The following is a 15,467-nucleotide window of genomic DNA, read 5'->3' on the forward strand; positions in this document are numbered from 1 at the left end:
GTTAAATTTATGCATGCCCTTGGATGGACATGTAAGTTGAAACCTTATTGTTAGAACATAGATGAAGATAAGATACCTTTTAAGCCATCAATTGTGTACATATCCAGATTATTGAGGGTGCAGAACTTGTTCTGCTAACCATAAGTAAAACAAAACTGCTTACAGCTACGCGAACAAGCAATAACTAGATTAAGTTCTGAAGGAAACGTGGCATTTGAAAGAATCTGGGAGCTAGAAAAATAATTAATAAAAAAAAACTGAATGCCAACTGTAACAGGGACAATGTCTTGATTTATTCTGGATGTAAAACTAATGAGACTATTGTTATGGAAATGAATTGTAACCACCTAAGTGGAACACTTTACAGAGAAAACTAAAAAAAAAAATTCAGCTAGGGCTGTTATTCTTTACATTATGTAATATTTATTCATGAGACTTATTTCACTTTATTTTTCTAAAAAGTTATACTGAGGCTAATAACTCATAAAGCACTGAAAAGGCAAAATCCCATTTGCGGATAGTAACAATAAGAATTTTGTATTAACTGATCGAGAGACAAAGAAAATTAAAATTTCAACTGCAACCATTTACTATTCCACTTGGATTTTACAGAGTGAGGAGCAAATGAGAGGCATCAGACAATAAAACCAGGTAACAAAGACTGCAGGCAATGTTTGATTTGGTAAATAACCGAACCCGATCATATGAGTTACATCAACACAAATCTATAACCCTCTTATGGTATGGTACCCTCTCATAATATAAGAACAAACACCAATTACATAGGTAATATCGAGGTAGGTTGTATAGTAGAATATGTAAAGACAGTATGCCATTTGTTAAAACATGGCTACGGCAGTAACTTAGAGAAACCTTCAAATACACTCAAAGCCTCTCTGGCTACATTCAGACCTGTTGGATTAACAATAAGGGGCAGGCAGCAACGTACTGTAAACCATGTACTAAACACACTATTGAGCCAACAAGGTTTTTTATTTTGTTTTGTTTTTTAACGTCCCCCTCAATAATAGCATATAATCACCTTTTCTTTACTTCCTGTTTATATGTGGGCGAAGAAAAAAAAATTGACATGTGAGTCACTTCCGTTCTTTTCACATGGGATCTAGTTTTTGGTCTGCTGCTTTCAAAACAGAGAGGAACAGATGTGTAGAAATATAATGTTCACACTTTAAATGCTCTGTGGTTTAAAACCTTAAAATTTAATTCAATAAAAAAACAAAAAAAAATAGCACAAAGGACCTGTCAAAGGCACTCATCAAGCATGTCGACTATGCCTGCCCTTTCCACCAACCTTCCTTCATTCAGTGAAGCTGTACTATAACTTCCAGTAACAAAAAGCTCTATGAATGAAGCACGGGTAGATGAATGAAAAGTCTACCTCTTCCATTTATAGCTGGAAGTACAGTTTCTATGAATGGCAGAGGGGGACAGGAAGGGGAGCCATAGTTAGCACTCTTGATTTGTGCCTATGACAATTCCCATGGCCGCATTAATCCCCGCAGGGGATGTGTGGTGAGACAGAGGACTGAAGATTTCATCTAAAGGGGGCCATAGATGATGTGATTCTCCCATCAACACAGTCAATGTTAATGGAGAAATCCCTCCCTGTGTTCTCCTGGCGGTGGGGGAAGAGGAGCCATTCCTGCTAGGAGAACACCATGATTAGCCGCTGGCAATAACTGCATCTAAAAATCTGACATTCTAGTTGTACCCAAATAAATTGAAGAATTGACTTGGGTACAATCAGTCTGCCTATAGATGGTTCGTATATCAGCCGGTCCCTGCTGATTCGAACAATCCATGGCTGGCTTAAAAGAGCAGCTATAAGGGACACATAAGGTGCCATCTCTTGTACTGATTTGATAAAGAAAATACAAAAAACTAAAAAATAAATAAACTTGGGCTTTAACAAGGCCTCCTCATCATCCTAAATCTCCACTCTCTGATTCTTTTCTCTATGTGATGAAATCCTGTCTTCTAAACCACTTACATTATTAAGTTTATGACTTAAGCATTTGCCATATTTCATCATCAAAATGACTATAATCCTAAAAGTAAATCCTCAGGTTACAATTGATAACCAGCTTTTACTTATATGTCAGCAACTGGGGAATTTGGAGCTTTTAATGTTTGCAATTTTCAAAATGCCGAGCTAAACTCTGAGGAAGCATTTGGCCTGGATATTAAATTATTGTGCAATTGATATGATACAAATGTATTCAACCAAATTACTTCTGAGAACAGATGACATCATTAAACATTTCGGTGGCATCGACTAGGTAATAATTTAAGAAACAGCATTGCTCAAAGTGAGATAATGCAGAGAAATAGAAAAGCGAATGGTTCCTTAATCTATCCAGCTGGACAGTAACAAGACAATTGACCCAGACTTTCTATAAACCAGCAGGCACAAAGCTGAAGAATTTTACATTGTCCAAGGAGGACTAATACAATACTTACTGAAAATGCTGCTTTTGGTGTTTCGGTTTCTTTAAACTATGATTAGTATGATTATTGTTACAAGTATTGCTGAAACGGCATAATTTTTTTTCGCTAACAAATTCCTACTCGTGCGTTAAGATCTTAGGACTTAACAGACTGCACAAAAGTAGCTATGAGTCTCATTTGCATGAAAATAATCTAATTCCAGTACAGCCTGCCCAATTTAAGATAATGCAATGCTTTAAAGCTACACGATCACTTACATAGCAAAATTTACTTAACCCTTGCGATATAAGCTTGTCAGTTGACAGTGCTCCTGCCAATGTACAGTAGCAAATATTGTGTACTGAAAAATCAATTGAGTCTTTCTGCACATTGATGAGACAATATGGGAAGTCTCTAGATATATTTGTCACAGCAGTGTTTGAAATTAATCTCAAAAGACACAGGGGTCAATTTACTAAAGGAAAGGGCATGTTCACTTTGTGATGTGGATGTTCACTTTACAATGTGAATGTTCACTTAGCTTAGTGAATAAGTGTCCTCACTTCAAATATCCAATTACTGGCGGTCCTCGAGTTACAAACATCCAACTTAGGAATGACTCCTATTTACAAACGGAGGGAAACAACAGGAAGTGAAATCTACCCCTAGGAAGGGAAATTCTCTCCTGTAAGTGTTAATATGAGAAAAAGATGTCTCCGCTGAAGCTTTATCACCAATCCTTGCTTCCACAACAACCCAATTGTCATTGGGACAGAAAGTGAGGTGAAATCTCCTGAACAGGGGCACAAACAGAAAATCAAATATTACAGGAGTGTTAATCCTTCCCTATGCTATCCAAAAAACATAAAAAATATTTTTAGGGCTGGAGCCACACTTAAAAAAATGTACCTGTCCCAACTTACAAACAAATTCAACTTAGGAACAATCCTACAGAGCCTGTCTTGTTTGTAATCCAGGGAGTACCTGTATTTGCAAGCAGAAAACATGTTTTTTGTCTTTTCTCTTGCACATGATTTGACTTTGTAAAAAAAAAAAAAAAACATAAAAAATGATTTAACCTCATTTACTAAGTTGGTGAACTTACTTTTTACAAAGTGAACGTTCACTTTGGAAAGTTAAAGTAGAAGTCCATCCTGAAACTAAAATCCCTGCATCTACAGATATCCATGACCTAACACTAACCTATCTAACCCTGCAAAGAAGAAATCAGTATACATATCTTTTCTGCAGCCACTCTGACCCGATTCCACACAGCGCAGTCAGCCATGGCTTCGCTGTAAAGGCGGGTGCAGAGGACAGGTCCGACAACGGAAGCCTCATAGTAAGTCTATGGGTGACATCAATCCCCATTCATTTCACAGCCGTTGACAGCTGTGTCCTCTGCAGAGCTTCCACTACTAGAGATCAGGTCGGATTGGCTTAAGAAAATCCATATTTATAACAAGAAGATGTATATGTTTTTCTTTTACAAGGCTTTATTATTAATGTGACTTGGATTTGTCTTTCGGTGACTCTGTGGTGTTGGAGTAGGTTTGGAATTAACAGCTTGCCCAGCTGTGGAATTTCACCTAAAAAAGGGTTCTTATTTGACCATTTGTTGGAATATGGATGTTACCTCAATGGGGGGGGGGGGGGTGTGACTAGGGACAGGAAGAACTTATGTGAGGGACTAGGCAAACCCAGCCATCCTTTGAAGTCTTAAGGGGGGTTGAGGAGGGGTGGGGTTTTTACAAAGGTGTATATATCCGAATGCAGCCGGATAGCTCAGTCCCTTTTCCCTGGAGATGATGACCTGACCTGAACTAGACATCGTGACGTAATGTATCCTCTCTCTCTCTCTCTCTCTCTTTCCCCCCCTTCTATCTTAAGATTTGGCCTACGATTAATCTCACTTCTCTCTCTCTCTCCCCCCCCCCTTCTATCTTAAGATTTGGCCTAAGATTAATCTCACTTCTCTTTTGCTTTCCTCATAGATTCATTTAACTACAACTTGTCATTACTTACTGCTGTGTCCTTTATAGCCATATTACCATGTGTATAATTGTGTAACACGGGTATCATCTTGGTTTTAAAGGTGGTATCTGTTATGTTATAGTAACGAATATTGGACTAATACAAGTTTCTTCTCTGTATCAATAAATGTAAACATTTTCTCTTTTTCGCACCGCTATTCGTTGTTTTAATTTTTATATAGACAAAAAGGTTTTAATCGCTTATTTTAATTATTTAAGTGCGGTATAAATATTTCTATGACAGTATGCACACTTATTTCTTATTTAGAGGGCTAGATAGCCCTCTAGAATGGATGTCTGTAGATGCACATATTTTAGTTTTAGGGTGGACTTACACTTTAACAGCCTCTAATCCTTTAGTAAATCAATCCCTTTAAATCCTATATATTAAGTGGCTGAAAGCAGATGTGCCTGTATTGCCTGCATTGCCTGCAATAATTTCATTCTGATACACAAAATGTTGCGTATATACTTCTGTACCGAATATGTACTTTCATATATGGATTTATTTGCATTCTATATGTGTTGATATTCTCTGTATATTCCTATGTATATTAAAAATACTCAATAAACAGATTTAAAAAAAAAAGAAGTTTGCTTGGTAATATCCATAAAGCAGCCAGGAGCATATCCTGTGATTAAAACGCCATCTTCAAATCATTCTTACAAGACATTTTATCAAGTTATCATTACAAATTTATTAAGTATTTCTTAAAACTCATTGTTATACTGTAGATGTAAAACGCAAAAACGCAAAAATATTTATCTAGACTATCAGGCCTTTAAGATTTGTATAAACCCGAATAAAAAAATGTAAAATATTGCAGCTTAAGTCCTTGGTGCAGTGGCTGATTTGCTTTCCATTAAACACTTCTTTTGTCTTATTTTTACCTGGTAATTCTGCAAATAACACACCTCCTGTCCCCAGATGGTTACATCACTCCTCCACTGTATCTTGGAGGGAACCAGGCTTGTCAGCCTAGGCTGTTCTCCAGACAGGTGGATTACAGAAGATGGCTAGGAAGAAATATATTCTTCTGTGTAGCTCACAGGAAGTGATAAGGACACTGTATTTCTGGAAGAATCAACAGGTATTTTTTGCTGAAAAAGTTCTTTACCTGAAAAAAAGAGAATAATTAGGGTGGCCATAAATGGATCGTCCTAATGTCGATCCATGGATAAGCAGGCTGGTTGCACAGAAGTTGATCTACCTATTGACTGCTGTACAACCAGCCTATGGGTTTTTCCCCCAAATGATCAGTGCTGCTGGCTATAGCTGGCAGCACTGATCAGTGTATTGTGACAGTGGGGAAGTATCCCTATTGTCAGAACACAATAGAACAGTGGGAGTAATTCCCTCATCCACATCAAGGATGAGGATTTTTATTTTTTTTCATTCAACCCGCTGGTTTATTGAAAAAATAAAATAATAAAAAAAAGATTAATGAATGGCCAGCTTAAGGCAGCTAGCACACCTAAGCAATGTAAACTGCAAAATGTTGCATTTTTGTTCTTGAGTTTAGATAAAATCACTTTAATAAAATCACGAGTTTCTGCCTTGACATAACTGTGAATACAAGGGAAGTAAGAAAAACATATAAGCTTTATGTTTTTAACATTTTAGTATAGGCCGATTTACACTACCTGCATGCTAGAATGCTCCATTTTAGCATGCAGGCTGGTGTCCATTTAGCTGGCCAGTGGAGGAGGGGGCAATATTTGTTTACTTTTTCTTAACACAGTTTTTATATTTAAATTGTTTTTAAAACTGTATATAAAATATACAACTGTACACAATATTCACATCTCTGTACAGTAGCTTAGTGCTTAGTAGCTTAATGCACAGTACAGTAGCCTGCAATGCCAGTTGAAGTGCTGCAGAAGAAAAGCATGTCTGCATGTATGTACACCAACACTGTAGTCAGTGGCGGCTTTTTTTTTGGGGGGGCAAACAAGCCACCTGCCAACCCCCCCTTTGTTTAGTTGGTCTATCAGTAAAAGCCTATCGCTCGTCTGTCCACCCACCAGCCCAACACTTACCCCATCTAGGTCGCAGGCAGCTTCTTAAGACCTGCTTCCTGATTGGCTGGGAGGAGAAACAGGAAGAAAATAGCGAATATTAATTTGCTATTGTCACACAACTGGGTGGGCTCAGGGCACAGCCCACCCTTTTTTGAAGCTAATTAGAGCCTCAGGCTCTAATCATGTGCTTAAAACAAAAAACCCCAATGAAATCCATGTGTTCGGCAACCTGCATGTAGATTAGGGGCCTGGGCGCATGGATGGGGGGGGGGCGCCCCTGCGTCCCTATTGGAGTAGCCACCAGTGACTGTAGTGTGAACTGAACACCCAGAATTTTTTTTCTATGTGCCCTGGAGGTGACTAGTGTTGTACAGGTGCAGAAGAAACGTCGGCCTCCACACATGGCGTGAACACAGCCTGCTTTAGCATTAACAAAACCAAAACATGGGCTCACTGTAAATGCATTAGGCCTAGTTCACATCTGCTCAAAATACTGATGCAGAACAAGCGTGTTGCCCATCGCATTTGACATGCATTAAAGGTGAAATGAAAGCACTCCCTAAATGCCCTATGCAGGTTTCACACACAGTAAAGGCATAATAAAACCCACCCAGATGCCTATATTTTCTTTCTTTTTTTTTGACGGTTGTGAACAAGATGTGATGCAAACAAGCTTAATTTTCGAAGCACAGCAATGCAAATGCTTAATTTTTTGATGATTTGAATGGCCCTGTGTGCTGTTCATATTATGAATTGTAGTCTGCTTTACTAGGAGTTTGAGAAAAAAAAAAACACGCCTCAAACTCCCGCTTTTAAAGCCAGTGTGAACAGTGCCTTAGGCCTATTTTACATGAGCTTCAGCTTCCTTTAAGATTAGTGAATGAATGAATGAGTAACTTGTATAGGGCTACAAACGTGAACTAAATCGACTCCAGGCAGTGTCAACAGCAAACTTTTCCAAGCATTTGCAGAGCTTTCAGCAAGATTTGTTGGAGCTTTGGTACCATTAACTTCAGTTTGTAAATGTTGAACACAGATTGGAGTGTTGATTGCCACTTTCAGCAAGCTGCTAGCAGGCTTTATCGGGCTCTCAACAAGCCTCCATACGTTCTGAAGCCTGCTATCAGCTTGTTTAAAGTGGCAATCAAAACACTCCCATCGGTGTTCAACATTTACAAACTGGAGCTGAATGGTACTTCAGCTCAACTCAACAAAGCCTGCTGAAAGCTCTGCAAATGCTTTATCAAAGCTTGCTGTTCACACTGTTCTTATACAAGCTGAAGCCCATTTGAAACAGGCTTTATATGTAGTTTATTTGTAACTGAAAAACATAGGTAAATTTATAAAGCACTAAATGTGACATTCATCAAACATTCACTGCACACACACATTTCTGGTGCATCAGTGTTATATTAAAGGGAATGATTCACTTGCAGTGAATCTTTGGTGAATGTCACATTCACTACTTTATAAATATGCCCTTTGTGTTTATGTTATAACTGGTACAATGAGAAGGACGGTGTTGTATTATGATCGCAACTGCACCTCCAGGGGCCATAAGTGTTATTTGCTTTCTCTGCTTACCCTCTGTTAGTATGACACTTCTGAAAGCTAAATCCAATAGTGTGCCATCAATATATGATACATATTAAACATTTTATGCACATTGGTCAACAATAACAATAGTACTGTCTTTGTTGCGATTTTATCCTGCAATACAGGTTGACAAAAAGAGAACGACTTTGCTCAGGATGCAAAGAATGTAGTTAACTAAGTTTAATAGGGGACAAAGTAAACTGCCGTGTAATCTCCTTCAACTTTTATTAATTACTTTTTGGCTGGCAAATGACAATGTCTGATCTTCCGCAAACACAGCGCTGCAGTCAAATTTCCATGGTGACAAGCCTCTGCTAATACCCAGGCTTTTTATTTGCCTGCAGCATAACCGAGTACTACAAGTGAGATATAAACACTTCTATCAACATATGCATTATAATGATTATTCTTGTTTAGTAAGTCAATACAAAAGAAATATTATGCCCATTTTAGTGCTGGCTTGTGCTGTCAGCAGATGTGACAAAGAAAATCTAAGCAGATGGGATACATCTGTTAATCATAAACATTCTTTCATTAGTGCCATTGTCACATTTATTTGGAGGTATGTTTATATTTTAGTGTATCAGCTAATGAGAGCCCTGAATTTACATTGCAGTCTGTATCTGTAATGTCTGTTCTTAGCAATATGCTTGTTTATGTTTGGCAAAGAACACTTGCAAATGAAGATTTACCTATCTCCACCTCTCAGATAACATTACATTTGTATATATACCTAGGCTGTTTTGCATATTTGTTTTCTTTCTTTTTTATATATGCATCATACTTAGGTATGTTATTCCTGTGTTTTGGTCACGTGTGTAAAGTGCATTGGCTTTTGCCACCAGGAATGCTGACACATACCCAGCTGGCAGAGGTGGCACAGATACCTCCATTTTACTGTTGCAAACAGATCTTTTAATCTCTCATTGGATCCCATGCTTTTCTTGAAGCACGGTAATATTATATATGGCAACATGGCACCTGGGAAATCTGGCACCTCTTTAACAGCATGTGGCACATATGAAATGTGATAACTCACTGACGTGTTATATGACATGCTGTAGATATCTCATGCATACCTATCAATTAATTATAGTTGCAAGCACCAAAAAGTGAAAAAACACCCCACAAATGATATATACACATAAATGAGGAGATTGCAATATTATATGCAAGCTCTGGTAGTGGGTAACCATCAGCGTAGGAGACACATTTAAGGCTGCTAGGCTAATGTAGATGAGAGAGTAGCCTGTAATTGATAAGTTTGAGGACTACATGTGAGTGCAACAATTTAAATAAATATGCTTTGGGCCCATCTGGTTTGAAACCTTGGATGTGCAGTGATTGCTACTGTGTATCAGCAGTTATAGCATTGCTGAGCTTACAATGAGGGGGGGGGGGCTGTGTTAGACCTCTTTTGTTTGAAAAGTCCACCCATTAAGGTGAGCAAGTGTCCACAGGGTTGGTGGTGGAGCACACTGGCTTTTTGGTTGTTTCATAACAAGGCTGAAGCATGGACTTGTATTATTTTGAGTCAGTGCTGGGCTCAACCCCTCCTTCTCAGAGCAGGCAGCTCAGCTGTCGGTTAATTGCCAGCTCCAATCTTTCCACAGTGACTCAGCTGATGATGATGATATCCTGTTTGTCAAGTCCTGCTGGTTACTTAAGCTGTTCAGTTCAGTTCCTCTCTGCATTCGCCTTGTCAACACATCAAGAGACTCTCTCCTGTGTACCTGTTATAGACTTGCTTGGCTAATATCCCTTCTGGTTCCTGATCCTGCTTGCTGTTCCACTATGCTAATTCTCGGGTTACCTGATTTCCTGGACTATCCTGAAGTTCATTGATCCATGGCTCCCTGACATCCTGGCTTGTCTGAATATCCATTCCGGTTATCGAACTCTGGCTATGTTTTGACTACAATTACTCTGTTTACCTTTTACTATTATCATTATTAAAATTATTAAACAAGTGTGATTTTACTGCACTTCTGTCTCGGTCTGTTTCATGGATTTCTGACATTAGGTTTTCATGGCAATGGACAATCTTTCATGTTTTTTTTAATTTGAAATGCACATTTTGTTGTGTAAACACACACACACATTATATATATATATATATATATATATATATATATATATATATATATATATATATATATATATATATATATATATATATATATATATTAAGGGGAACCCCGATCCTAAGAAACCATCTGAAACTCAATGTGTGAACTAACCTTGTTGATTTTCACTTATAAAATCCAAAGAACGCCCAACTAGGGCCCAGGGAAACAATAAATATTATTGCTTTACATATTTATATCTAATCAATGGGCATGAGTTAAAGGCTCATTGTAAAATCATTGAGAATAATTCACTACTGTGCTAGGATGACTTAATTTATGATTTAATTATGATGAAAATCCCATGATTTTATTTCAGCTATCTATATGTAAAGTAAAACCAACCTACTGGAATCTAATGAAACCATATGAGAAACTAATAGCCAAATTCTGGCAATTTGGCTATTGGGATATATTGGACAATTCATAAAAAGTATAAGAACCCACTAAGGTTCAAAACCATTGAATCTGCATTCTTCTTTTGCTTCCTCCTCCAATTTGGATTTAAGAGGAAATTATTTAACCTGCTTAAAGCTCTTGTTCCTTGAGTTGGAACATGAGGTTCAGGAAGGAAGGCATCCTAGCAATGCACATAGTGACTATTGTTTTCCAAGAATCTATTGACAAGCACACCATCATTTTATAGATACAGTACATACAAGATTTCAGGTATTTGTTTCACACTGAAAAACATAATATTAGAGCATATACAGCAAACAGGATCCCATACTGTTCATGTTACTTATGTGAACCAGACAAACCAAGATAAAAAATCAATTCAGTTAAAATCAATAGAGCTGGCAGCGCTTTAGTTTTAGGTGAATTATTGACAGTTTTAGCTATACCATCTGCTAAATTGTCCAGTGAGTGATTAAAAGTTGGATTACAGAGCTTCTTTGTTGCAACATATGTAGTGTATTATAAACCTTAAAAACACACTCAATGAACCAAAGCCCAAAAATACCCCATTATTTTAATATTAGTCATACCATGATAGTATTATTTTTGATACCCTGTAATCTGCACAAAAAAATAAACTTTATTCAAAACTTGCATAACATGCCAAAACAGTAAAGCATTTACCTGTAACCAAAGTCTGTCACTTGCTGCTGTTTTTCCATTTGCTGTACATGTGACGGTGGCAAACTGACCAGCATTCACATCATCTTTTTTAACCCGTACAAAATGTGGTGTTTTACCTGAAAAATACCATTAGAAAGTACAATCAATTTATAAAATGGATCACATAAAAAAGTTAGTCAAATAACCAATAAAACTGGTGTAACTGGTGAAATATATTCTAGGTTTGTTGTCAACAAAATGTTTACTCTGTGGCAGTATTTCTATGGTATTCTATAAAGTCACAAAGGGAACTAGGGGCAAGGAGCAAACAGTAAAGTATCCGCCCTCATCCTTCTGCCTATACTTACTGTGTATTCCAAAGAAATTAGGGCCAGATTCAGGTACAATTGCGGCCGTGTAACGTAACCCGTTTACGTTACACTGCCGCAAGTTTTTAGTGTAAGTGCCCGATCCACAAAGCCCTTACCTGTAAACTTGCGGCGGTGTATTGTAAACACGTCCGGCGCAAGCCCGCCCAATTCAAATGGGGCGGGTACCAGTTAAATTAGGCGCGCTCCCACGCCGGACGTTCTGCGCATGCACCGTTCGCAATTTTCCCGACATGCTTTGCGCGAACTTACGGCGGCCCGACGTGTTTGTGAATCGCGACGTGCGTAACGTACTTACCCCGGGGAAAAAAAAAATGTCAAAAGCGACGCGGGAACGACGGGCATACTTTAACATGGTGGAGTAATTTTACACCATGTTAAAGCACACCTAACTTTGCGACGGGAAAAAAATACTTGCGCCGACGTAACGACGGGAAAAACCTTTGTGGATCGCCGTAACTGCTAATTTGCATACCCGACGCTGGAATACGACGCAAACTCCCCCCAACGGCGGCCGAAGTATTGCATCCTAAGATCCGACGGTGTAAGTCAATTACACCTGTCGGATCTTAGGGCTATCTATGCGGAACTGATTCTATGAATCAGCCGCATAGATACGACAAGAGATACGACGGAGTATCTGAGATACGACGGAGTATCTGAGATACGACGGAGTATCTGAGATACGACGGAGTATCTCCGCTGTGAATCTGGCCCTCAGTTGGTAAGGTTGAAAAAAAGTCCATCGAGTCTAACCTGTGTGTGTGTGCTTTTATGATACGCCGTCGTATCTCCTCTGTGAATCTGGCCCTTAGTGCTTATCAACTGATTGCCTCAATGGGGTTCTTTGCAATCATAGTAAATCATTCTCAGTACTGTAGGGTTTGGTGGCCACACAAAATATTGACACTTTGGGCCCAATTTGGACATGTTTACTTTTGTTGCCAGCGGTTTAGACATTAATGGCTGTGTGTTGAGTTATTTTGAGGGGACAGCACATTTATACTGTTATACAAGCTGTACACTCACTACTTTACATTGTAGCAAAGTGTAATTTCTTCAGTGTTGTCACATGAAAAGATATAATAAAATATTTACAAAAATGGGAGGAGTGTACTTACTTTTGTGAGATACTGTATGTGTATATATATATATATATATATATATATATATATATATATAAATATATATATATATATATATATATATATATATATATATATATATACAGTATATACACATACACACACAAAATAAAAGGCAACTGTCTTCCAGCAACAATGGAAATATATATTGACTCAATACCTATAATATGCCATAAACAGATGAAATCTATTAACCACTTAAGACTCGGACCAAAATGCAGCTAAAGGACCCGGCCAGGTTTTGCGTTTCGGCACTGCGTTGCTTTAACAGACAATTGCGCAGTCGTGCGACGTGGCTCCCAAAAAAAATTGGCGTCCTTTTTTTCACACAAATATAGCTTTCTTTTGGTGGTATTTTATCACCTCTGCGGTTTTTATTTTTTGCGCTATAAACAAAAATAGAACGACAATTTTGAAAAAAAAAATGCAATATTTTTTACATTTTGCTATAATAAATATCCCCCAAAAATATATAGAAAAACTTTTTTTTCCTCAGTTTAGGCCGATACGTATTCTTCTACCTATTTTTGGTAAAAAAAATCGCAATAAGTGTTTATCGGTTGGTTTGCGCAAAATTTATAGCGTTTACAAAATAGGGGATAGTTTTATTGCATTTTTATTATTTTTTCGTGACTGCGACATTATGGCAGACACTTCGGACAATTTTGACACATTTTTGGGACCATTGTCATTTTCACAGCAAAAAATGCATTTAAAATGCATTGTTTACTGTGAAAATGCCAATTGCAGTTTGGGAGTGAACCACAGGGGGCGCTGATGGGGTTATGTGTGACTTCATGTGTGTTTACAACTGTAGGGGGGTGTGGCTGTAGGTGTGACATCATCGATTATGTATCCCTACAAAAGGGATCACACGATCGATGACGCCGCCACAGTCAAGAACGGGGAAGCTGTGTTTACACACAGCTCTCCCCGTTCTTCAGCTCCAGGGACCGATTGCGGGACTCCAGCGGCAATCGGGTCCGCGGGTCCCACGGTCCCGGAGTTTCGGACCGCGCTGCGGGCGCACGCCCGCGACCCACGGCTGGGTACTAGCACAGGACGTACCTATACGTGAATGTGCCCAGCCGTGCCATTCTGCCGACATAAATGTGCAGGAGGCGGTCCTTAAGTGGTTAATTTAACTGCTTGAGGACCACCGCACAACGATATACACTCGGCGGCTCACTCGCGACCCGGTACATTTCTCTGTGACCCGACCATCCCCAGCGGACCCAATTGCCGCCGGTGTCCCGCACTCGGGTCATAGAGAGGAAGAATGGGGAGAGGTAAGTGTAAACAAAACTCTCCCCGTGCTTCCTAGTGAGCCTGTCACTGATTGTCTGTTCCCTGTCATAGGGAATGACGATCAGTGATGTCACACGCCCAGCCACGCCCCTCACAGTAAGAATCACACATTAGGGCACACTTAACCCCTACAGCGCCCCCTCCTGGGTAACCCCTTCACTGCCAGTGTAAATTTTACAGTAACCAGTGCAAATTTTATAGCACTCTTCGCTGTAAAAATGACAATGGTCCCAAAATACTGTCAAAAGTGTCCGATGTGTCCGCCATAATGCTGCAGTCATGATAAAAATCGTTGATCGCCGCCATTACTAGAAAAAATAATTATTAATAAAAATGCAATAAAACTATCCCCTATTTGGTAGACGCTATTAATTTTGCGCAAACCAATCAATAAACGCTTATTGCGATTTTTTTACCAAAAATATGTAAAAGAATACATATCGGCCTAAACTGAGGAAAAAAAAAAAAATTTTGTATACATTTTGGGGGATATTTATTATAGCAAAAAGTTAAAAATATTGCATTTTTTTCAAAATTGTCGCTCTATATTTGTTTATAGCGCAAAAAAAAAAAAAAAACGCAGAGGTGATCAAATAACACCAAAAGAAAGCTCTATTTGTGTGAAAAAAAGGACGCCAATTTTGTTTGGGAAGCACGTAGCACGACTGCGCAATTGTCACTTAAAGCGACGCAGTGCCGTTTTGCAAAAAGTGGCCTGGTCTTTGAGCTGCATAATGGTCGGGGGCTTAAGTGGTTAATCAAAACGTATGACCTTAAAGACTCTTAGCCAGATACATAAACACTTACGACGGCGTATCAGTAGATACGTCTTCGTAAGTCCGAATGCGGCACCGTCGTATCTATAAGCGTATTCTCAAACTGAGGTACGCTTCTCTGTTGCTAAGATACGACCGGCGTAAGTCTCCTACGCCGTCGTATCTTAGCTGCATATTTACGCTGGCCGCTAGGGGCGTGTACGTTGATTTACGCCTAGAATATGTAAATGAGCAAGATACGCCTATTCACAAACGTACTTGTGCCCGATATGCTGTTTACGTAAGGCGTTTTTCCGGCATAAAGATAAACCACCAAAAAGATGGCGCAGCCCATGCAAGGTATGGACGTCGGAACAGCCGTCGTATTTTATGTCGTTTGCGTAAGAGTACGTGAATGGGGCTGGGCGTAGGTTACGTTCACATCGAAAGCAATGAGTATTTGCGCTTCATTTACATGGGGTCACGATTCATTACCATACAACACGCCCCCTACTTGCCTATTTTGAATTAGGCTGGGTTACGCCGGGCCATTTGCGTACACCGACGTAACTTGTGAATACAG

At 38.9% G+C, this 15,467-nt stretch overlaps 1 protein-coding gene across 13 annotated transcripts in view; it reads right to left on the reverse strand.

Moving 5' to 3' along the window:
* PTPRM (protein tyrosine phosphatase receptor type M) overlaps positions 1 to 15,467 on the reverse strand; it is a 916,041-nt gene that overhangs the window by 564,392 nt on the left and 336,182 nt on the right. For all 13 annotated transcript variants that reach the window (XM_040353983.1, XM_040353984.1, XM_040353987.1 and 10 more), the window contains one exon: positions 11,309 to 11,424. In XM_040353983.1, the coding sequence (XP_040209917.1) occupies positions 11,309 to 11,424 (116 nt within the window). The remainder of the gene's footprint in view (positions 1 to 11,308; positions 11,425 to 15,467) is intronic.

This window comes from Rana temporaria, chromosome 5 (assembly GCF_905171775.1).
Source record: "Rana temporaria chromosome 5, aRanTem1.1, whole genome shotgun sequence".
Lineage (NCBI taxonomy): Eukaryota > Metazoa > Chordata > Amphibia > Anura > Ranidae > Rana > Rana temporaria.